Genomic DNA, 25,416 nt, shown 5'->3' on the forward strand with positions numbered 1-25,416 from the left:
ACAGACATGAAACTTTTTTTTGAGTATTTATTTTTGTTTAGTTTCCCCCTTTTTCTGCCCAATTGTACTTCGCCAATTACCCCTGTTTTCTGAGCCGCCCCGGTCGCTGCTCCACCCCTTCTGCCGATCTGGGGAGGGCTGCAGACTACCACATGCCTCCCCCGCTTCTTTTCACCTGACAGTGAGGAGTTTCACCCGGGGGGACGTAGCGTGTGGGAGGATCGCGCTATTCCCCCCCAGTTTCCCCTCCCCCCGAACAGGCGCCCGCCCTGACTGACCAGAGGAGGCGCTAGTGCAGCGACCAGGACACATACCCACATCCGGCTTCCCGCCCGCAGACACGGCCAATTGTGTCCGTAGGGACACCCAACCAAGTCGGAAGTAGCATGAGGATTGATCCCCATGTTGGTAGGTAATGGAATAGACCGCTACGCCACCCCGGACGCCCCCACAGACATGAAACTTTGACAGCTGAAGATAAGTGAGGATGTATGTTATGTACTACTTTGTCTCAAATGTGCTTTGTTCAAAGGGCTCTGTACATCTGCTCAGTGGGACATGGGATCCACCTCTGCACAGTTACCGGGCGGTACTGTGTGATGGAGGGAAAGTAACAGAACCGCTCATTCAACTGGACAGAGCATTAAGCATTTGTTCACTCATTTACTTACCGGTTTCTTTTTCACTTGCTGATTAGCTAGAGAGAGAGAGAGAGAGAGAGAGAGAGAGAGAGAGAGAGAGAGAGAGAGAGAGAGAGAGAGAGAGAGAGAGAGAGAGAGAGAGAGAGAGAGAGAGAGAGAGAGAGAGAGAGAGAGAGAGAGAGAGAGAGAGAGAGAGAGAGAGAGAGAGAGAGAGAGAGAGAGAGAGAGAGAGAGAGAGAGAGAGAGAGAGAGAGAGAGAGAGAGAGAGAGAGAGAGAGAGAGAGAGAGAGAGAGAGAGAGAGAGAGAGAGAGAGAGAGAGAGAGAGAGAGAGAGAGAGAGAGAGAGAGAGAGAGAGAGAGAGAGAGAGAGAGAGAGAGAGAGAGAGAGAGAGAGAGAGAGAGAATGATCAAACGTTAACTCACCACGTAGCAAAAACCATGAATGGGGGGGGATTAACTTTCCCAATTGTGCACAAACTGAGACCTTGTGAAGGAGGGGTATATTTCTTGGAGTTCATGTCTTGAGCGACTTGAGTTGCTGCTTTGCTGAAATAAAACACAAACTTCCAGATTCAGCTCACACATCTTATTTGTCATGTTAAAAGGCAATTATTCACAGTGCTTCCCTTAAGTAATTGTGATGGACAACAGCATCCAAGAAGCTGCCACAGCACTGCTCCTCTTTTAATCACAAAGACACATTGGCTCGCCAGGCAATAAAAAAAAAAAGAAGATTTTGTCTCTCTGCCTCAGTTTGTTCTCCAAGGCTGGTATTGTTACCCATGCAGCGTATCCTAAAATGCATTTAACATAACTTGCAATGCTTGTTTAGAAATTCGAGCACATCTACTATTTATTTATTTGTGTATTTATTTGCAGCATAGTCATCCCTCAAAAAGTCAAGTCAAGTCGGAGTTAATTTAAAGTGCATTATCACACCGAGGTGTCCCAACACACTTTCCAACAAAAACAGCATTAATACGAGACTCAACATATTGACAATATGAATATAAATGACATTTTAAAATCTTGGTAATATACTGATCTGTATAATTTTAGCTCCTTCCCAAAGGGAAAATGGGCGTATAGACCATCTTTTTAAATCTTGTTTAACTTGACTTATCAATTCTCTCAAGTTTTTTGAATACAAATTGTCCAGATTCTTTGTTGTATTTATTCCAAGATATCTTATCCCTTCCACATTCCAATGGAATGAATATTTGTATTTGAGAACTTTTTACCGGATCTAACTGTGCTCCATACAGACCACTGTATATGGATCACATTAATTTTGGACTTACGTAAGATGCGGCCATATATGTAAATCTCACAGGGCAAACCACTTGCATTAAACCAAGTACACAAAAAGGAGCCGGCCGAGCCAGATCCTTTAGGATCACCGTGATCCCAGAAAGCCTGTGTTGTAATTAAGGATTAACCGATTTCTGACCCGATACTCTATAGACGTGTTAGCCTGAACCCCGGCTGCGTCTCAATAGGTTTAAAATCTTGAAGTGTGTGATGGGCAGTTATGGTCTGCTTTGAATGAGTGCCAATTATGGACTCACACTTGACAGATGGGAGTGACAGAAACGTTGGGCAGCCTCTCTCTTCGTGCAGCTTAAAAAAAAAGGCATGCGTATAGCAGTGCTTCTGTCTCACCAGCAGATGTTTTCTTTTATTTTATCATAAGTCCTGTCTCTGTATCGCTGGCTGAGCAGACAGAGCCAGTTAAAATTATCACTGCCTGCCAGACAACATCATGATGCGCCTGATGCCACTGCTGTTCAGCATCATGGCTTCACAGAGCAAAGGTCCATTTTATTTCATTCACGATAGAGGAATGACATAAAATGTCTGGCGGGTAAGGATAGGTTGAGCTTAACGATAAACAAGAGGAACATTTTTTTCAATGCTACCCCTAATGAAGTGTGTTGCACTGTCTAGCGTTGTGGTACGCAATTATGTGCCATATGTGGATTTTAGTTTTTTTAGTCCAACACTATATCAGCTCATTTCCCTTATTAGCACTCATTCAATCACACAGGAGAGGATTCATTAGTTTGTTGAAGAGATATGTATACAATACTATATGTGTGTGTGTGTGTGTGTCTGTGTGTATATATATATATATACTATATATATATGTAGTTTTTTCAGAGCATTCAGACAGATTATTTTGTGAAAGAAAGGAACCTTATAGCTGTTTTCATAAACCCAGCTAGGCTAAACAGAACAGGGTCGGTAGCTTGTATTATTGAGACCCTTTAGGAAACATTTTAGGCATGTTCAAGCATTTATGAGAAAGTTGTGAGCTACTATTGCTATTTCTTTTTCTCTCCAATTGCATCTGGCCAATTACCCCACTCTTCTGGGCCGCCTGGCCCCTGGGTCACTGCTCCACACCCTCTGCCGATCCGGGGAGGGGCTGCTGACTACCATGTCTCCTCTGATACATGTGGAGTCGCCAGCCGCTTCTTTTCACCTGACAGTGAGGCATTTCGCCAGGGGGACGTAGCGCATGGGAGGCTCACGCTATTCCCCCCAGTCCCCCCTCCCTCTCGAACAGGCGCCCTGACTGACCAGAGGAGGCACTAGTACAGTGACCAGGACACATAACCACATCCGGCTTCCCACCTGCAGACACAGCCAATTGTGTCTGTAGGGATGCCTGACCAAGCCGGCGGTAACGTGGGGATTTGAACCAGGATTCCCGTGTTGGTAGGCAACGGAATAGACCACTACGCTACCTAGACACCGGGTAGCGTAGCGGTCTAAGTGCAGGAAAATGGTGTGAAAGTTGATTGATTTAATGTCCTGTGGTCCCAACGCTTCAAGTCTTGCTCACCATGTGCTGAGCCCATGTGACATCAGAGCGTTTACACAGCTGATTTTCCTGTGTGGTTTAAGAAGCTTCAATGGTTGTATTCATGCAACTGCAGACAGTAAGAGAATTCTGTTTAAAAACTGACTTTCAGAAACGGACAGCTCACTTGTTTGAGCTCATGTTGCTTTATGCTATGTTGCATTTGTTTCTACCTATTCGTCTCTGTAAGACGTATACTCTATATTATTATCATCATGATTACTTGAGTAGCATACCTTACTGGTGGGCTAGTGTGCTATCATGCTAGTCTGAAGGTTATGTAAGGAGCAAAGGACTTACTTGGCCAAGGCCTTGGCAGCTTTCCTGGCCTGAACTTCTCTTCGGATGAGGATGGTCTCCAGGTTGACTGGACTCGGGACAAAACCCACCACACCATCCTCTTTCACCGGCCGGCCGATCCACCAATCATTGTTAAACTTCTAGAGAATGGTTGGTAAATTAATCAATGGATAACTTAATGAGAACAGGGAGAGCCAGCGTAATGTTTAACTCATAAGATTTGTTGCCATTTTGGTAACTCTGGTCAGATGCCTATACTGTACTAGGCAGCCACATTGTTCTATTTTTTAACAATTATCAAACCTGTCACCTCATCATTTGGGGTAACCTCTCTGAATCTCTCAACAGCTTTGTATTGACAGGAAGTGGACAGGGCTATACTGACAAAATCAAATGTTTTGATATTTTTGACTGAATACCTCTGTCAGCAATGTGAGGATATTTTGAGGATGACAATTGGTGCTTTCATAAGATATTTACACACAACAACATTTTGAGAAATGATCATTAGTGACATGAACGTGATGACCAACAGCCTAACAAGTATAGTAAATTGTCTCACTTTACTGTATTGCAGCCTTTAAGAACAGGGAATGATAACATTTAAGTTATATCACCATATTACGGTGACCAAAATCCCAGACGACAGCTAGTCTCCTGTCACAATATCGATATATTGCTCGGCTCAACGGTGAAGACATTATAATTTTCGGTGAGCTTGAAATAGTTTATCCTTTTCTGTAGCTTATTCTTTGAAGCTGCAATGACCCAATTCCCCCCCCCCCGGTGATTATTAAAGTTTCATCTTATCCTATTTTATCCTCTGCAGCGCCATCATGTTTGTTTTATCATAGCATAAGCCCTTTGCTGTACGCTTTCATCCAATGAGCCTTAAAGTGTCATGAAATAATCCACACCATGAGTTATACAAGATGATACTCGTGTCATTCACCATCATGGCCATCATCAGTTCCCAACAGCCTCTTCCTCCCCCTCATCATCATTATTGCCATCATCAGTATCCTTTTGACCCCCCTCCTCCTCTTCTTTCTTACCACAACCACCATTGTCATCAGTATCATCATCGTCATCATCATCATCATCAACATAATCGTAAAGATCTTTTGGTTTCCTTCAACACAAATTTCCCTCTGACTGTAAATGCTTATCATGAATTGTAGTCTCATCTGCAAAGGCTTTAGAATGAGTCCCCGTAAAGATATATTCAGGGGTCAATATGAGGGGGGGGTGCAAGGGGATGCCATCCCCCCCATCCCACTGTTAAACTGACAGAAACCAACCCTTTGTAAAACTGCTGTCATCCCTTTCCATACCCTGTGCTGTATATCTTAATCAGGGTACATTAGTATGTATAAAGAAACGTTTTCGCTTTACTTAAATTCTATTCATATTAAACATTGGCACAAAGAAGACATTTTTTTTCTAGGCTCTCAAATAGTTTTTAAACGAACCTGGTGTAAAAAAATCTTTCATGATAAAGAATATGTAGGCCCATGTCTATCGTTTAAATGGTGATTGTGATTTTTTTTTAAGCGTCTCCTTCGCCCACCATCAGGACGGTTGTTTCCACTAGGTACAGTTTACTGAGTGATGCCATTGTTTCTGACCTCTTTGACATGTAGGAAGTCTCTGGCCTCAAAGGTGACAGCCTGGCCTGGCACTGGGACATTGTCGTCATCTGCTGGCGTGTAGGAGAAGTTGCAGCGCACTGCAAATGCCACAGGCTTGTACTAGGGATAGACAACAGAATCAGAATCAACTTTATTGGCCAAGTATGCCTATGCACATGAGAAATTTGACTCTGGTTCACAGCAGCTTCAAGCACTTGCAGACATCACTCACGCAAAAACAAAAAACAAAATAAAAAAAGGGAAAAAACAGAAGAAATAAATGGGACAACAACAGGACATTGGAAGCAAGCATGTAAGCACAGCAGGTATGTCACGACTATATAGAGTTTTGTTATGGTTGAGTAATCAACAACCTATGCCCTTATATTATGGCATATTGCTTATATACTATATTGCCCATACACTATACCATATCCTAGACCACAATTCCACAACACATCATGCCCATATACAATACTCCCACTATATCAGAATCAGAATCATGTTTATTGGCCATGTAGGTTTGCAGTACATGGAGACTCCGGTTTCATGGTTCTCTCAGTGTACTTAACATAGAATAACAACACTACAGCACAACAATCTTCAGATATATACACAAGGATTGAGTTGTACAGGTGAAATAAGAGGTGATAAAGTGCAGTGGTGCAGAGAATATATAAGAGATGCTGAAATAGATGTTAGCAGGTTACTTGCATACATGCCTGAGGTAGATGGACATGACAGAGTGTACCAGTATACATACAATGTACAGTACAGTATAGTATATACAAAATGGTTGGATTTATTTACAATTTCATTTAGCAGACGCTTTTATCCAAAGCGACTTACATCTGAGAGTTAATACAACACAAGCAAGGATCTGGTCAGGAGGCGACAATGCAAGTAAGTGTAAAAAAAAAAAAAAAAAAAAAAAAACTAGGTTCAAGTCCGATAGGACATTGGTGTCAACAGGCAGTGCACAAAGGCAATGGTGCATAGAAGCGAATTATTCTTATTATTTTAATACCATCAGGTGTGGAGGTGTTCGAGAAAGAGCTGTGTTTTTAGCGTCTTCTTAAAGATGGAAAGAGACTCAATGGATCGAATGAAGTTTGGTAACTCATTCCACTACTGGGGAACTACAGAGGAGAAGAGGCTGGCTAGTGACAGGGCCCTGTTGTGGCTGAAGTGCCAGGTGCCTTTCATTAGCAGAGTTTAGTGAGCGGGACTGAGTGTAGACCTGAATGAGGGAGTTCGGGTAAGCAGGAGCTGTTTTAGTTGCTGTTCTGTAAGTGAGCATTAAGGTTTTGAATTTGATGTGGGCAGCAACTGGGAGCCAGTGGAGGGATATGAACAGCAGAGTGACATGTGCTGTCTTAGGTTGGTTGAAGACCAGATGCACCATCACGTTTGCAGAGGTTTGAAAGTGCATGCAGGGAGACTTGCCAGTAAGGAGTTGCAGTAGTCAATGCGTGATATAACAACCAGGAGTTGTGCTGCATGCTCAGACAGGTAGCATCTAATTTTCCTGATGTTGTACAGGGCAAATCGGCACAACCAAGCAATCGAGGCCGTGTGAACCTTGAAGATTAGTTGGTCATCAATCATGACACCCAGGTTTCAGGCAGAATTTGTGGGCATGCGTTGGGTTGATTCGAGCTGGATATTGATATGTTGTTGCAAGGATGGACTGGCTGGGATGACAAGAAGCTCAGTTTTAGATAGGCTAACCTGAAGGTGGCATTTTCCATCCATGCAGAGATATCAGCAAGGCATAACGATATCCGTGTTGAGACTGCGAGGTCATCTGGCGGGAATATGAAGAGCTGGGTATCGTCAGCATAGCAATGGTATGAGAAACCATGGGAGCGGATGATTGCACCTAGTGAGAAGGTGTATACTGAGAAGAGGAGGGGACCGAGCACTGACCCTTGAGGTACCCCTGTGGATAAGTCATGCGGTTTGGACACTTCTCCCCTCCAAGATACTCTAAAAGATCTCTCTGAGAGGTAGGAACCAGTGGAGGGCAGATCCTGAGATACCAAGCTCAGTGAGTGTGGAGAGGAGGATTTGGTAGTCAACCGTGTCAAAGGCAGCTGACCGATATAGCAGCAATAAAGCTGAGGACAGACCAGCAGCTCTAGCCAAACACAGTGATTCTATTACAGGAGTGCAGTCTTGGTAGAGTGACCCCGCTTTAAGCCAGACTGATTCGGATCATACAGTTTGTTCTCAGAAAGGAATTCAGAAACTTGGTTAAAGACTGTGCACTTACGTATTTTTGAAAGAAAGGGTAGGAGTGAAACCGGTCTGTAGTTTTCAACCTGGGCTGGGTTTAGTGTAGGTCTTTTGAGCACTGGGGTGACCCGAGCTTGCTTAAATGTGGTGGGGAACACATTCATTGTAAGCGAGGAGTTGATGATGTGTATGACTGCGGGGTTAAGTGTGGGGGAAATGGTCTGTAGGAGGTTGGATGGTATCGGGGTCCAGTGGACAGGTAGCGAGACAAGAGTCCAGCAGAAGCTTGGAGACTTCTTCCCTGGTCAGGAGGGAGAATGAGGTGAGAGAGGCACTGTTAACTGGCAGTGGCAGATGGAGTTGGTCAGGCTCAGAGAACTGGTTACTGATGGCAGAAGCCTTATCAGTAAAGTACTAGGCGAACATGTCAGGAGTGAGCAGAGTGGACGTCGGAGGAGGATGCGGATTGAGGAGTGAGTTAAAAGCAGAAAAACATTTTTCGAGCATCGGTGGTGCTACAAATCTTGTTCTGATAGTAAGTGGTCTTAGCTGTTTTTAAGCTGGAGGAGAATGACACAAGGAGACGCTGATAGTCACTGAGGTCAGTGGACTCTCTGGTTTTATGCCATTTTCTTTGACAGTGATCTATTTGACAGTGTTAAGCATTGAATGACAGCCGTGGAAAACTGCTTTTATATTTGTTTATTTTGGGGTACAGTGCTCTGTAGTACCTGCCAGAGGGGAGGAGTTGGAACAGGTTGTGACCAGGGTGTGATGGGTCTGCAGTGATGTTGCCTGCCTGTTTCCTGAGTCTGGAGGTATATAAGTCCTGAATGGAGGGCAGGTTGGTACCAATTATTTTCTCTGCAGACCTAACTGTCCGTTATAGTCTGTCCGTGTCCTGTTTGGTGACCGAACCAAACCAGACAGTAATGGATGTGCAGAGGACAGACTGGATTATTCCAGTGTAGAACTGAATCAACAGTTCCTGAGGCAGGTTGAATTTCTTGAGCTGGCAGAGAAAGTACATCCTCTGCTTGGCCTTTTTGATGATTGTGACTATGTTGGATGCCCGCCTTAGGTGCTGGGAGATTGTGGAACCCAGAAATCTGCAGGTTTTCACTCTAGACACTGTGCTGTTGAGTATGCTGGGGGGGTGGGGGTGCTGGGGGGCAGTGTTGGGGGACTCCTCCTGGTGTCCACTGTCATCTCCACTGTTTTTAGTGTGTTCCGCTCCAGGTTGTTATGGCCGTACCAGAGGGCCAGCTGATCAATCTCCCGTCTATATGCAGACTCGTCACCATCCCGGATAAAGCCAGTGATGATTGTGTCGTCTGCAAACTTCAGGAGTTTAACAGTGCTAATTGTCCGGGTGCTGGGTGTGATTTTCCCCAGCCTCACCAGCTGCCTCCTTTCTGTCGGGAAGTTTTTAATCCACTGGAAGATGGGGGTTGGTACAGTGAGCCGGGTGAGTTTGGAGTGGAGGATATCTGGGATGATGGTGTTGAACGCTGAGCTGAAGTCGACAAACAGGACCCTTGTGTATGTCCCTGGGGAGTCGAGGTGTTGGAAGTTGTAGTGCAATGCCTTGTTGACTGCATCATCCTCTGAACTGTTTGCTCGGTAGGCAAACAGCAGGGAGTTGAGCAGGGGGCCTGTGATTTCTTTCAGGTGGGCCAACACCAGTCTCTCGAAGGATTTGACCACAGACTATATTATCCTACGTACCAGAAGTATACACTCAGAGGTGTGGACTCGAGTCACATGACTTGGACTCGAGTCATGAATTTGATGACTTTAGACTCGACTTGACAAAATGTAAAGAGACTTGCAACTCGACTTGGACTTTAACATCAGTAACTCGTGACTTCACTTGGACTTGACGCTTTTGACTTGAAAAGACTTGCTACTTCCCCCAAACCCAAAGATTAAAAAGTATGTTGACATGGACCGCTCTATCTCTCTTTGTACATACACGTGTGCATCTGCGTGTGTGTGTGTGTGTGTGTGTGAGAGAGAGCAAGCGCGCTGTCGGCACGACATCCAATCAAATTAGATCCACGTTGTTTTGAGCCGACAGCATCCAACCAATCAAATTACAGGACAACCAATGAAGAATAACAGATAACAAGGCGCCAGTTAGCAAAATGATACCAAAGATCGTTTTGTTTGGGTATAAAAATTACGAGGTGGTCAACAAAAAACGAATTGCAGTATGTAAAACATGCGGGTCGAAGATTAGGGACGGAGACGCCACAACTTGGAACTTGGCTCGACATTTGAAGTTGCACAAAGAACGGTAAGTTTTGAATGAAAGCTAACACTAGCTTATCGGCTAAGTAACGTAATTGCTAGCTGCATAGTTAAATCAATGAGAGTGTAACCTCACTGTTAACGTCACCTTGCAAACACGGTAATCTGCATCCACTGCGGGTTCATTCCCTTACTCATACTTCTATTGTAACAGGACAGTTTGGGATGTTTGAAGCGGGATTGTATAAGCTGCTTAGTCAGTGTATCACACACACACACACACAGTAGACTGCTGTCAGCAGTAAAACATAAGCAAACTTAATCAAGTCAGGTCAGTTTAAATGTACTCTATGTTAAGAATATGTGTACGTTACCATGTTAGCTTGCTGCCAGACGAGTTTTTCCCGACAGGAAAGCGAAGTATATCTTACTCTCTCCAGCACACCAGATTCCACTGACAAAAACAGCCATTTTACTTTGCAGCACACGGGAGTTGCTTGTTTACTGCTGCCTCATTGAGGTCATTTATGTCATTTCGGTAAATCATAACTAAGCTGAACTATCACCGAAGACATAAAATAGCACAAATAAACTTAATGATTGAGGTAGCAGCAGACCAGCAATTTCTGTGTGATGCGAGGTAAAATTGCTGTTTTTGTCAATGGAATCTGGTGTGCTGCAGAGAGTGAATTAACAAGCATAAAACTTCAGTTTCCTGACGGAAAGGGCTATTGATGGCAAGGTAAAGCAGTGAAAATATTATTAATATAGCGTACAATGACAATGAAATTGATTTTATTAATGTAATGTTACAACACACACACTAATACAGTATACAATTAATATTAACACAAAATGAATATTAACACAATGTTACGATTGATATATGAGTAAAGAGTAGTTTCAAATACAATTCATGTGTGGCTATAAGGGATTTTCTGACATCTGTTTCATATGCTTACCTGTTACAGATTTGAAGAATACCAGATGAACAAAAGCATCATAAATGAACCACAACAGCCTTCAGTCTCACAATTCCTGGACAGTCGTGTAGGGCATTACAGCATCAGTCATCCACAGCATAAAGCTATCACCAATGCAATACTGTCCGACTTGATTATTGATTGCAAATTTCCCCTGTCTATTGTGGAAAACAAGAGTTTTCGACACTTTCTGACGGTACTTGACAGTAAGTACAGCCCAGTGTGTCGCAGAATGTTGACATCAAAAACAGAGAGCCTCGCTGAGGAGACGTTCAAAATTAAAAACTCAATTGACCAACACCGACCATGTGACCGTGTTTCAGTCACTGTGGACATTTGGTCTGACCGAAAGATGAGGGGATTCCTTGGTGTCACTGTCCACTGGATAGAGAAAGAGGCAGAGAGGATACAGCTAAAGACTAATCTCTTGGCCTGCAACCGCTTCAAAGGCTCACACACAGCTGAACGAATCTGTGACCAATTTGAGTGAATATGTGATGAATACAATATCGAAGATAAATTGTACTACATTATTAGTGACAATGCTGCTAACATGCGAAAGGCATTCACTGTGTGCTTCCCCAGTGAACAAGAGGATGATGATGACGGAGATCATCTTGATGACCCTGAGCTCTGGTGTGACTTAACTCTAGAAGATCAGCAAACGGTAGATGCTGCTATGGCAAAGAAACAGCGCCTGCAGTGTTTTGCACACACTCTTCAGCTGGTGGTGGGAGACGGTTTGAAAGAAACAAAAGTGGTATGTCCTTCTCTTTCCAAGTTATCTAAACTTAGCTCATGCTGCACACAAGCACAACATTCAAAGATGTGTTTGATAGTAAATTTGGGGAACAGAAAGGCATCCCTGCTGCAGTCAACACAAGATGGAACTCAACACTGAGGCAAGTGAAGGCATTTCTCCAGTGTGATCATCTAAAACTCTGTGCTGTTCTAGAAAAGGCTGGGCATAAGGAGTTGTCATTCACACCACGAGAGTGGAATCTGTTGAAGGAGTTGGTGGACATCTTGAAGCCGTTTGGAGAAGCAACTGATTTGACACAGGGGGAGAAGGTTGTCACAATCAGTGCAGTTGTTCCATCCGTCTTGCCCCTCAATCACCACCTTGAGAAGCTGAAGTCTCAAGTTCGTTTCCTGAGCGGCCTGGTCAGAAGTCTCCAGGTATCCCTGAAAAAAAGATTTCTTGGGATCTTCATTAACGTGAAAATGGCCAGGACTCAAGATGGGATCACTGCCCCCTTTTCAGACCCAGTCTACCTCAAAGTAGCCGCCTTGGATCCAGCCTTTTCTCTGCTGTGGGTGGAGCCCCATGTACTGGTCAATCGTGACATCAAGGCAGAGGTGGCACAACAAGTTAAAGGTAAATATTATTGACTTTAATGCACAATTTTTCCTCATAATCTGATCTAATTGACTGCAACAATAATTACATTTTTCAGTCTAACACTATCACCAACATCAATGGTAATAAGGGCTCTTTTGTTTCTGCTGTTGCTGTTACATGTTTTGCCAGAATTGATCCTGCAAGATGCTGCAGAGACTGAGCAACCTGTGCCTCTGGTTGATGAAGAAGAGCAAGAAGATCTTGGAGAAGGAGAAGGGCTGTTTGCTGCATACCATAAGAGGCAGAAGAAGGATGTTGGGACCACTCCAGCACTACAGCTAAGTCACTACCTTGACATAGCCAAAGGACAGGCTGCCCTTTTGTTCTGGGCAGTGAACATGAAGACTCTTCCTTCACTCTTCCGAGTGGCCATCAGAGTCTTGGCGGTGCCTGCCTCTAGTGCTCCAGTGGAGCGAGTTTTCAGCCATGGTGGCATCATACTACATCCCCATCGTGCACAAATGACTGACAGACTTTTGGCCAATTTGATCTTTTGCAAATGCAATGCAGCATAGGCCCCTGACATAGAAAAGCACAACCCTGCTCATTGTTATGTTCATGTATTTGCCCTCCCGCCCCCCCTCTTCCAATCTCTCTCTCTCTCTCTCTCTCTCTCTCTCTCTCTCTCTCTCTCTCTCTCTCTCTCTCTCTCTCTCTCTCTCTCTCTCTCTCTCTCTCTCTCTCTCTCTCTCTCTCTCTCACACACACTCACATTCACACACACAAACACCAGTCTCAGTCTGGATGCATACCAATTATTTTAGCGGTTTAGCCTCCATGTGTGTATATATATATATATATATATATATATATATATACAAAGATTTTTTTTTATCAAGGGAGCAACAGGAACTGATAGAGGCGTGAATATATTACATGTAGATTTATGTTTGTGCGTGTTTCTATATGAGTGAGGACCGTAACGGAGGATGTGAACACACTGGAGTGGAAGGAGAGTTTTTGGAAAGTGTGGATATGTTGAAGATGTGAAGACATTTTTAGAGAAAATGTTTAAAAACTAAAAAAATTAGGACTGTTTTGCAAAACTGAGGATATTTTGTGATGAAGACGAACACTTTTGAAGAGTTAGGAAACTTTAATAGAATGCAGATCATTTTTTGGGAGTGAGGATATCTTTTATAAAGTGGTGCCATGTTTGAAAAGGTTACGGTTACACTTAGGTTTTGAAAGGAGTTAAAAAGACTGAAAAATATTTTTTAGAAAGTGGTGACACATTTGGAAAAGTAACATTTTTTGGAGGACGGTTTTTGTGATTCTCACTTCATCCAAATACCTGTTTGAGGGTGAAGACATGGTTTTTAGTTTAAGGCTAGATTTAAGTTTTAAGGTGAAGACTGTTATACAAAAATGAGGATATTTTGAGACAGAAACAAACACTTTTGGAAAGTCAGGACACTTGAATCTTACGGAAATTTTTCAAAAATTAAGACACTTCCAGAAAGTCGGTGCAGTTTTTCAGAAGTGATAATTCAGATAATTTTTTGGGGAGTGAGGATTTTTTTTTTAAAGTGATGACCTGTTTGGAAAAGGTTAAGGCTAGATTTAAGTTTTGAAAGGAGTCAGAAAGACCTGTCTAGTTGAAGGTGAAAACGGTTTTGCAATATGATATGAGATCAATACAATACAGGACAGAAACTGCTGTGCAACTAGTTATAGTGCAATATGCTATGGAAATACAATGTCAGCACTTTTTGTGCAAATTACATTTGCATTTGTTTCTTTCAAATTTGTTTGAACAATGTTCTTGCAAAAAAGGTTTGATAAATAAATACAGATCTTAAAAGCATACATGATCTGTGTAAATATTATTTGTCTGTTGTTAAAAGGACTTGAAAGGACTCGAAACTCAAACGGTAGGACTTGGGACTTGACTTGAGACTTGTTGGTCTTGACTTGGGACTTGACTCGGGTCTTGCCTGTCTTGACTCGGGACTTGACTCGGGACTTGAGGGCAAAGACTTGAGACTTACTTGTGACTTGCAAAACAATGACTTGGTCCCACCTCTGTATACACTATATATTCACCTACCACCTACTGCAAAACTACATACTATATTATATACCTATGTTACAACCACAACAATAACAGCAATAATTTGTAACCAGTATACAACAGTTTTAAGTGTATTTACAATTGTACATTTGTATTGCACAAACATCTATATTGCACATCTGGTTTAAAGAAGTAGTGCACATTGTGGATATGTAGGTGAGACATCTTGACCAGAGGGGGCTGTGTGTCATATTTACATAATAAGTGTTTGTTCCTGCACCATGCTGTTAAATGTTCATGAGAGAGATGGCCTGTGGGAAAAAACTGTTCCTATGTCTGGGGGTTTTGGTCCCCTTTGTTCTGTAGCTCTTACCAGAGGGTAGGAGTTCAAATAAACAGTGTGTAGGGTGTGGGGGGTTTGTGCTAATTCTGCCTGCCAGTTTCTGGGCTCTAGAGGTATACAAGTCCTGCAGGGTGGGCAGAGAATCACCAGTGATTTTTTTTTCTTCTGCTGACCTTACTGTTGGCTGCAGTCTGTTCCTATCTTGTTTTGGTGCTGCTCCGAACCAGACCATGATAGACGTGCATGGGGCAGATTCAATGACTGCAGTGTAGAACTGGCTCAACAGCTCCTGTGGCAGACCAAATTTCTTCAATTGCTGTGGAAAGAATATCCTCTGCTGGGCCTTTTTGAGGATAGAGTTGATGTTGGTCTCCCACTTCAGGTCTTTGGCAATGGTAGTTCCCAGGAACTTGAAGGTTTCCACAGTTGACACAGGGGCTGCTGGATATTGTGAGGGGGAGCAGTGCTGAGGGGTGTCTCTTAAAGTCTACTGTCATCTCCATAGTCTTGAGCATGTTCAGCTCCAAGTTGTTTTGACTACACCAGAGCACCAGCCGCTCAACCTCACGCCGATGTGCACTCGTTGCCATCCTGGATGAGTCTGATGACCATCGTGTCATCTGCAAACTTCAGTAGTTTAACAGCTGTGTCCTTTGAGGTGCAGTTGCTGGAGTAGAGGGAGAAGAGCAGCGGGGAGAGGACACATCCCTGGGGAGCACCAGTGCTGACTTTCCATATACCAGAAGTGACTTCCCCCAGCCTCACCTGTATCCTGTCTGTCAGGAAGCTGGTGATCAGCCAACAGATGGCTGGGGATACAGTGAGCTGGGAGTGTTTGGAGGAGAGGATTTCTGGAATGTTGGTGTTGAACGCCGAGCTGAAGTTTACAATCAGGATCCTTACATATGTCACTGGGCAGTCAAGGTGTTGCAGGATGTAGTGCAGTCCCATGTTGACTTCATCATCCACTGACCTGTTTGCCAGGTAGGTAAACTGCAGGGTCTCCAGCAGGTGTCCTGTGACATTCTTCAGGTGGGACAACACCAGTCATTCGAAAGTCTTCATGACCACAGACGTCAGAGCAACAGGCCTGTAGTCATTCAGTCCTGTGATAAAGGGTTTCTTTGGGACCGGGATGATGTTGGCTTGTTTGAAGTGTGTGGGGCGGGGGGCTTCACACAGCTCCACGGATCTGTTGAAGATCTGCGTGAAGATTGGAGCCAGTTAGTCAGCACAGGCTTAGACACCCTCTGGACCTGTTGCTTTCCTGGTCTTCTGTCTCTGGAAAAGCCGGCTCACATCCACGTGTATCTTGAGGGCAGCCTGAGTATTGGGGGGGGGAGTAGGGGGGTTGCCAGAGGTATGATGGGGGCTGTTGTCATTGGGCTAGAGGGGGTGAGGGGTGTGAATTTGTCACTCTCAAACCTGCAATAGAAGACATTCAGGTCATCACCCAGGACGTTGTTTGCCTCAGCATGGGGGGATGGTCTTCTGCAGTTTGTGATGTCTTGCAGGCCCCTGCACACTTACATAAGGTTGTTGGCTGAAAACCCATTTTTCAGCTTTTCTGTGTAGCTTCTTTTAGCCACTCTGATCTCCTTTGTCAGGGACTCTGGCCTGCTTGTACAGGGCTCTATCCCCACTACTGTAGGCATACTGCTCAGCCTGCTGGAGTTGTCTTAGTTAGGCTGTGAACAATGGCTTGTTATTGCTGTATGTGCAGAAGATCTTGGAAAGCACACACATGTCCTCACAAAACCTGATTTAAGATGTCACAGTGTCAGTTAGTTTGTCCAGTTTGCCAGTTGCAGCTTCAAATACACTCCAATTGGTGCAATCAAAACAGTTTTTCCATTCCCCGCTTTGCTTCACTGGTCTATTTCTTCACTGTTTTAAACCACAGGCTCTGCAGATTATAGTTTCTTCCTGTAGGTTGGAATAATATGAACCAAGCAGTGATCAGAGTGCCCCAAAGTTGCCCGGGGGACAGAGCAATATGCATCTTTAAGAACTGTGTAGCAGTTGTCTAGTGTTATTTTCCCTGGTGCAACAATTAATATGCTGTCTGTATGTTGTTAGTTTGTGGTGTAATTTTGCTCTGTTGACGTCCCAAAGGATAATGAAAAGTGAGTCCGTATGTGTTTGCTCTAAGCCGGTGATTTGGTCGGCCAGGGTTTGCACTGCGCCATTCACGCTGGCCTGGGGTGAGATGTAAGCCGCAACCAGGATGAAGGATGAAAACTCCCGCGGTGAATAAAATGGCTTGCAGATTATGAATAATGATTCCAAGTTTGGGCTGCAGTATTTACTTAACACTGTGACATCTGTACACCAACCTTCGTATATGTAGAAGCAAATTCCCCTACCCATCGCTTTCTCCAATAGCACTGTAATGCATTCCTCTCGGTGTAGGCAAAACCCTGCCATATGTAATCCACTGTCAGGGGTGGATTTGCTAAACCAGGTTTCAGTAAAGCGAAGGGCAGCAGAACGAGCAAAGTCCTTGTTCATCCTATTGAGGAAAAGCAGCTCGTCCATTTTGTTGGGCATGGAGCGAAGATTTGCCAAGTGAATTGCTGCGGGTAGATTGAAATCCCCATGCTGGAGCCTCACCAGTGTGCCGGGCTGCCTTCCCCTTCTGCGTCGCCTTCATGTCTCAGAGTGCCGCTGTTCCTCCAACTAAGGTCTCCAAAAACTTTCCGAGTTTGTGATAACTGGTGAAAAACTATTTGGCGTTAGCTGCCTAATGTTAAGCAGTTCGTCTCTAGTGAAAGTAGACTAGGTTTGAATAACAGGATACACAGAGAATAAACAAAAACAGAGAAAGTACTAGATAACGCTGTACCAAGGCTGCCATCCCCGGTGCCATCAACAGGCGTACAAATAGACGGCAAATTGATATTGATTGAAGCATGTTTACACAACCATCCACATACACAAACACGGAAATATGTAGGTATTTGCACTGAAACACATTCATATTATCACAAAAAAGTGTGCCATGCACACATAGTCATGTCAACATATACAGACAAGTGACAAAGGAAAAACCAACATAAAGTGTCTTAGCGAGGTGTTGGGCCACCACGAGCCCCCAGAACAGCTTCCCTTGTCATAGATTCTACAAGTCTCTGAACTGTACTGGAGGGATGGACACTGTTCTTCCAGAAGATATTCCCTCTTTTGGTGTTTTGATGATAATGGTGGTGGAGAGCACTGTCTTAACATGTCGGTCCAAAATCTCTCATAGGTGTTCAATTAGGTTGAGATCTGGTGACTGTGAAGGCCGTAGCATATGATTTACAATATATTCATCATCATCAAACCATTCAGGTGGCTCCTCGTGCCCTGTGGACGGGGACATTGTCATCTTGGAAGAGACCACTCCCATCAGGATAGAAATGTCTCATCGTAGGTGGTCACTCAGAATAACATTGTATTGATTTGCAGTGACCCGTTCCCCCACTAAGGGGACAAGTGGATCCAAACTATGCCAGGAAAATGCCCCCCCCCCCACACCATAACAGAAACCCCGGACCCCTTCACTGCAGGGGTCAAGCACTCAGGTTTTTCCTTTCATTTGTCACCCATCTGTATATATCTATAGTGCTGGAGGCTGTGTGTGTGTGTGTGTGTGTGTGTGTGTGTGTGTGTGTGTGTGTGTGTGTGTGTGTGTCTCGATGAGTGAGTAATTGTGTGTGTTTTTGATTGACACTGACAATTAAGTACAGTGTTAAATGACACAGCCAGGTTGCCACCTGGCTGGCCTAGGGCAACAGGTTAAGGGAAGTTTTGTTTTTTGTTTTTTTTGATTTTGATATAATTTAATGATCCCCATAGGGAAATTATTTAACCCATCCTAGCTGTGTAGCTAAGAGCAGTGGACAGCCGCCGTGCAGCACCTGGGGACCAACTCCACTTCTTCTTTCCATTGCCTCGGTCAGGGGCCCAGACAGGAGTATAAACTCTAACATGCATGTCTTTTTGATGGTGGGGGAAACCGGAGCACCTGGAGAAAACCCACCGCAGACATGGGGAGAAAATGCAAACTCCACACAGAGGATGACCCCCCAAGGTTGGATAACCCCGGGGTTCGAACCCAGGACCTTCTTGCTGTGAGGCCGCCATTGACATATGGACTACAAAACAATGAAAGTTTTGCATATTTACAAACCAAAAAAAAATCAAACAGGAATGGACAAAGGAGCGTGTTTATTTAATTTCCATCAAAAACCAAGTCGTCGTTTCAGAACAGATTTTCTTTTTTTTAGAAGGACAGGCAGGGAATAAGAAATTCCCTATCATTGGAAAAGAGTAGAGGGTAAAAGTATTCTCTTGGATGAAAGCTAATCAGATATAAAGAGTTGATTTGTATTTAACATAATTTCTATTGATAATAGCAAGATGGGCAGCACCTGCCCGGGAAATGGTCTTTTGCAGAAACTATTAGCAGTCAATGTGCAGTTGGGATAGTGCAAGTAGTACAATAACAGACTGATATAGAAAAATCTATATTTTGGAAAAGAAGGAACACTATCAATGGATCCTTCTAGACTAAAGTCTGCCCTACTCCAAACATCAGGATGATGCACCAAACATTTCTGGAAACAAGCATTATCCTTGAGGTTATGAGTAACTCGGTGACCTCCCGTCTGCAAGGAGACAAATGACAACTACAATCGTTCTGAAAAGCCTGTGCATCTCTGCTTGTAAACATGGGTTTTAACTAGCGAATTCTGAATTGTAATGTTGGAAATGGTGAATCTTCTGTAGCGAGGGTTTTATTATGCTCGATGTGTCGTGTGTTGCCAACACAATTATGCAGTTATTAAATAATTATGATGTGTGTGTGTGTGTGTGAGTGTGTGTGATTCATGTGCGTGCATGCTGCACACGGTTTTTCGAACAGCTTGCCAATTCATCAGTATGACCAATTTGTTTCTGTAAACTTAGTATTAATTACATAACACGGCAACATTTCCGCACAAAGTGAAGACAATAAGAGCATTATGAAGACACCGAGTGAACAGTGGGATAAATGTAAGCTTATGCTAAACGTTCTGTGTGGGGCGTTTTTTCCACTCCTGATGGCACAGCTCCCCTCACACGATGTCTCTCTCTACAGACAGAGAAGCACAAAACCTATTTATGCATCTCTTTCTTTTGGCACAGAGGCCATGCTTCCTCCCTATTGCGAGTCCTTGTTGGTGTTGTAATCCTGCCAGAGTCAAATGTCAGCAACGTGCCGATCAAGCCGCTCATTACTCCAGTTTGGGAAGTTTGGCCCAGTGGGAGAGGCTTTGGGGTCGGAGCAGGACGAGTTTGTTTGCTGCCTTAATTACAGTGGGCCACTGAGAGCCCATTAAAACTCTATGGGAGGATTACGTTCAATTTTCAGCGGGACAGGCACTAGCAGAGCGATCGTAAAAGACAAAGAGAGCGGTTAAGTTTCTTGTCTGGTGTGATACTTTTTTCTTTTTTTTGTTGGTGTGTGTGTAATAACCTTCAGGAATCCATCCCTGTGGAAGAAAAACAACAAAACCAATGTCATGAGGAAGAGGTTGATACGTTATTTACTTTCTCTGAGACCCAATAAACCCTGTTGGGAAATGGTCCGGAAATTTTGACAAGATAAGTGGCCCATGTGGATTAACTGAGTGAGGATTTAATTACCACGTGCTTTTGGAGTGGTGATCTTGTTTGTAATCAAAGTTGTATCAATTATGGAAGAATTAGCCCGGAACAGTGTTTAATTTTTTTCCCCCTTTATCTAAAAAAAAAAAATTACTGAAAAATAATTTTCAACCTTTTTTTTTTTTTTACTGAAAAAAAATTTGTGGAATTTAAAAAAATTGGAAATTGTGTTTGAACTGTGTGATTTGGTCTGATATTCTTTCTTAAAACTTAGAAAAATCTATTTTAGGGTGAGATATTACGTTTGTTTCCAGTTCCAATGGAGTTTTGCTTGTTCAAAATGAAAATAAATGTGGGATTTTGTCATTTTGAAGTACAAATGATCAGACCCTTGTTGCTGTGAAACGGTGACTTAATTCATGAACGTTAGATAGAAGACTACCCTCAACTGCTTTCATTCAGCGGTGTCAAATAGAAAATAATGGCGATGAAAGCGTACCAACATGGAGGGGCCCTTTCGCCAGTGACTCGATCTCGAGTTAGGAAACTATTTGCGAGCCTATAAATTCAAACAAAAGTAACATCATTACCACAGTTGGATAAGACAAGACGAAGACGAAGCCTTTTGTGATTCTGTTGGATGTCTGAGGGACGATACCTCCGTCTCAGTGTTTCATCACATCGGCGTTTCTGACAGGATGCTCAGTCACATGGGAAGCCAGATACAGATACACAGGACTGGCGGATGTCATCTGCCCTGCTATGTGAGTCTCTAGCAGTAAATGTATGTGTATTTGCGTTAGGTGTCCAGGTGGTGTGGCGGTCTATTCCATTGCCTACCAACATGGGGACCATCGGTTCAAATTCCCGTGTTACCTCCGGCTTGGTCGGGCGTCCCTACAGACACAATTGTCCTTGTCTGCGGGTGGGAAGCCGGATGTGGGTATGTGTCCTGGTCGCTACACTAGCAGGAGGGGAACGGGGGGGAATAGCGTGATCCTCCCACGCACTACGTCCCCCTGGCGAAACTCCTCACTGTCAGGTGAAAAGAAGCAGCTGGTGACTCCACATGTATCGGAGGAGGCGTGTGGTAGTCTGCAGCCCTTCCCGGATCAGCAGAGGGGGTGGAGCAGCAACCAGGACAGCTCAGAAGAGTGGAGTAATACAATTGGGAGAAAAAGGGAGAAGAAATAAAATTGTATTTGCTGTATTATGCTCTGATTTCATGTTGATTCTGATATTTAAATGTATTTTTGCATCAGTCATGCAAAATGTGGAAGGATGTGGCAGCCAATAGGGAAGACAGCAGTTTGAGGCATTAAAACCTTGGTTTTGGATTTGGATTATGTTGTCATGATTTAATTTATTTTTCTGTGCCATATCAAGGGGCTCAAGTGTTGCTGGTGTCTCTCTGATGCCGACTTTGGCCTCCCAGTAGGTACAGTGTATTTCTGCCTTACTTCCGGTTCAAATCCAACACCAGCTTATATCACATTTTGTCTCATCTCACCTCTCTTTCGTGTCATTTCTCATTTAATATGAAGGAATTCGATAAAAACATTCTAATGAAAGAAGTATGACTATCATACATGGTTATGAAACTGATTTTAAGTAAAAACAACTGATTTCACACTCCCACCTTCAGTGTTATAGCCACAACTTGTAACAGTTATAAAGCTTTTATATCTGTGCATTTGGCCTTTTCCTGATGTGGAATTTGACCTTATGTTCAAAGGCATAAATTTAAAAATAGCATTATGAATTTTCAAAGAGGACCTGTTTATTCATTATTGTGTCAAACTGAACTTTTAAGTACAACATTGCTCTCATACACTTAGTTCAAGGGGGTTTAAGAATGTGCGTAAACTGAAATCACTAATGATAAATATTCTTAATTAACATCCTTCTCCAGACGTTGAGCACATAAAGGGATGACAAAGATGAAGATATTCCAATGACTCTTTTTTTTTTTGTGGATTTTCCCCCCTTTTTCTCCCCAATTCTACTCGTCCAATTATCTCACTCTTCCGAGCTGTCCGCATCGCTGCTCCACCCCCCTCTGGGCTGCGGACTACCACATGCCTCCTCCAATATATGTGGAGTCACCAGCCGCTTCTTTTCACCTGATAGAGAGGAGTTAGGCTACCCGGATGTCCCTGCAATGACTCTTTTAACAGAGGGCTATTTTGAGTCAACTTTTTTTGTTTGACTGTGATGAGTGTGTCGGGTTAGAGGGACTTATCCCATGATGCAAGGATCTGAGCATACCTTGGCCTTCTCCAGCTGCACCTGGGCATTTCTCTCCTCAACAGCATCCGAGTCCTGACGCTCTCCCTGGGAATAAAGTCAGAAATCAAAGATTAGAGACATCATCACTTCTTCTTTATCGATTTGATGTTACATGTTTTAGCATTGTTTTGCAAACTTTGGCAACGAGAGAGAGACAGACAGAGAGAGCCTTATCTAAAAGCAAATGGTTTGAGACAATTATAAATCTCTCCAACATTTTGAAGTGAGGTAAAGCTTCAACAGACGTGATATGACTGATATCGCACACCTCATTGTTAACTCTGTACAGTGGTTTTATATTTGAATCCAAACTAATTCCAGCTGATTTAAGAACAAATGCATTACAGCTTGCTGCTTAAAAAACATCCCTATCTTGTCTTCTTGGATAGCATTCATTTTCCCAGCATCCTCCTGTCCTTAATTGTAAGGAAGCGACGCATTGGACTGCCTTCAGGGACATTCAGGTCTGTGCCATGTGTCCCAGAGATTAGATTGTCCCCTCAAAGGTATGGTAATTAATGCCCTCTGTGTCATACCCTGAAGGTGGCACAGCCCCCCACGTCAACCTGGTACTGAAGACTCGCACTCGAACACCAAAGTCACAAATCTACTCTCTCCTCCTTCTTGATACTCTGCTCCTCAATGAATTTTAACAATGCAACGCTATTAAGTCAATGCAACGCTATTAAGTATGACAGCATGCTTCACCAGTATTTTGCAGTCATTCTTTTCTTTTAAGCTTCTGAAATTTAAGCCTTCATTGTTGTTGTCTTAAAGATCCAGTTCAATGATTTTAATCTAGTCAGAAAAGCATTATTGTGCAGTATTAATGTTAGAAATGTCTCCTTTCAGCTTCAGAAGTAAGTAAAGTTTATTTAGTATAGCACCTTTCACAGAGCAAGGTCACAAAGTGCTTCACAAGAGTAAAATTGTTAAAAATAAGACCATAAATTGGGCGTCCCTACAGACAAGATTGGCTGTGTCTGCAGGTGGGAAGCCGGCTGTGGGTATGTGTCCTGGTCACTGCACTAGTGCCTCCTCTGGTCGGGGTGCCTGTCTGGGGGGGGTTGGATGAGGATAACATGATCCTTCCACGCACTATGTCCCCAGGCAAAACTCCTCACTGTGAGGTGAAAAGAAGCGGCTGGTGACTCCACATATATCGGAGGAAGCATGTGGTAGTCTACAGCCCTCTCCGAGCAGCAACCGGGATGGCTTGGAAGAGGGGGGTAATTGGCCAAGTACAATTGGGGAGAAAAAAGGTGGAGGGGAAAAAAATTAAGACCATAAAAACAGTAAAAAAGAAACGATAAAACATAAGCAACAAAAAGACCTTAAAAATACACAAAATTATAAACACTAGACATTATGAGGCAAGACAAAGGAACGTTTGAATAAATGAGTCTTCGGCTGATTTTTAACGGCATCAAAAGTATCATTTAATTAACTGTTTTAGCATCCCCTCTCTGAGCACAGTAAATTCTCAGGAGGTTGAGGGGGCGTGGCCTTGAGTTAACGAGACTCTTTGATAGCTAGCTAGCTCGCTAACTTGCATGATGTTGCTAAGCAACTATTTGAAAACAGACTAACTGACATACTTAGACATTTTTCACAAACATGGCTAATGTACCTCCAGTTTGTAAGGTAAAAATCGGTTCCCCCATATTTTTTTCCCCTTCAATTCTGTCACTTGATGATGACTTAGTTTGTGTTTCAATATAACGTATAGTGCAATACAGGCGTTGTCATTATGTTTCTGTTGTCAGACAACTGCAAGACTATGAAAAGTTGCTTTGACCCACGGTCACAAAATGTTAACTGGCTAACCAAGGTTAACAGTAATTTCAGGACTTTCAGTATTTTGTGACTCGATCAAATCACTTTTTCAGTCATGCAGTTGTCAGACAACAGAAACATAAACCGTAAATAAGCGATCACAATCTTAATGGAAGGGAACGGAAAGTTGGATTTTTAACATTGCAGAACCAAGAGAACGGACCGTTACCTTACTAAGACGAAGCAGATGTACGTCGGCTATGTCCGTGAAATAAATCTATGAGGACAATTAATTGGCTGTCCAATTCAATAATGCAATTTATTACCAGAGGCAGATTGATTTCTGAAACAGTTTAATCATGTCGACAACCAGGAGGATAGTTTCTCATGAGGGCATTAGTCATATTTTTCATAACAGCAGTTCTAACATATTGGGCAACTTTACATTAACATACCTTGTTTTAAAATACAACAAGTTTGGAAAACAGGATTTTCATTGGACCAGATCTTTAATACTCATCCTCTTCCCACTGCTACTACCGCTGTAACAAGAGATTACATTCCAAAGCCACTTTATTTTGTCATCGTACAGGACAATGAAATTTGTTCTCTGCATGTAACCCATCCTATTGCATAGAAGCAGTGGGCAGCTGCAGTGCCCGGGGACCAACTTCAGTTCTTCTTTCCACTGCCTTGCTCAGGGGCACAAACAGGAGTATTAACCCTTACATGCATGTCTTTTGATGGTGGGAGGAAACTGGAGGAAACCCACGTCCCATGCAGACACGGGGAGAACATGTAAACTCCACACAGAAAGGACCTGGGACAGCCCGGGGTTCGAACCCAGGACCTTGCTGTGAGGCAACAGCGCTAACCACCATGCCTCCCAACTTTACTATCATCATCATCATCATCATCATCATCATCATCACTGTATGCCAATTGGTCACATCCAACGTTCTTAAACCTTAAGTTGATCACAGTTCATGCTGTCATTTCTCTGTCTATCATTGAGGAACAGGCTCACTTTCCCCCTCTGCTCTCCC

At 43.3% G+C, this 25,416-nt stretch overlaps 1 protein-coding gene across 1 annotated transcript in view; it reads right to left on the minus strand.

The window, feature by feature from the left end:
* cacnb2b (calcium channel, voltage-dependent, beta 2b) overlaps positions 1-25,416 on the minus strand; it is a 49,543-nt gene that overhangs the window by 9,798 nt on the left and 14,329 nt on the right. Inside the window, 5 exon segments of the mRNA XM_056293796.1 lie at positions 672-697; positions 1,126-1,187; positions 3,808-3,947; positions 5,436-5,558; positions 22,574-22,639. Of these exon segments, the coding sequence (XP_056149771.1) occupies positions 672-697; positions 1,126-1,187; positions 3,808-3,947; positions 5,436-5,558; positions 22,574-22,639 (417 nt within the window).

The sequence above is a fragment of the Lampris incognitus genome, chromosome 14 (genome assembly GCF_029633865.1).
Source record: "Lampris incognitus isolate fLamInc1 chromosome 14, fLamInc1.hap2, whole genome shotgun sequence".
In the NCBI taxonomy this organism is placed as follows: domain Eukaryota; kingdom Metazoa; phylum Chordata; class Actinopteri; order Lampriformes; family Lampridae; genus Lampris; species Lampris incognitus.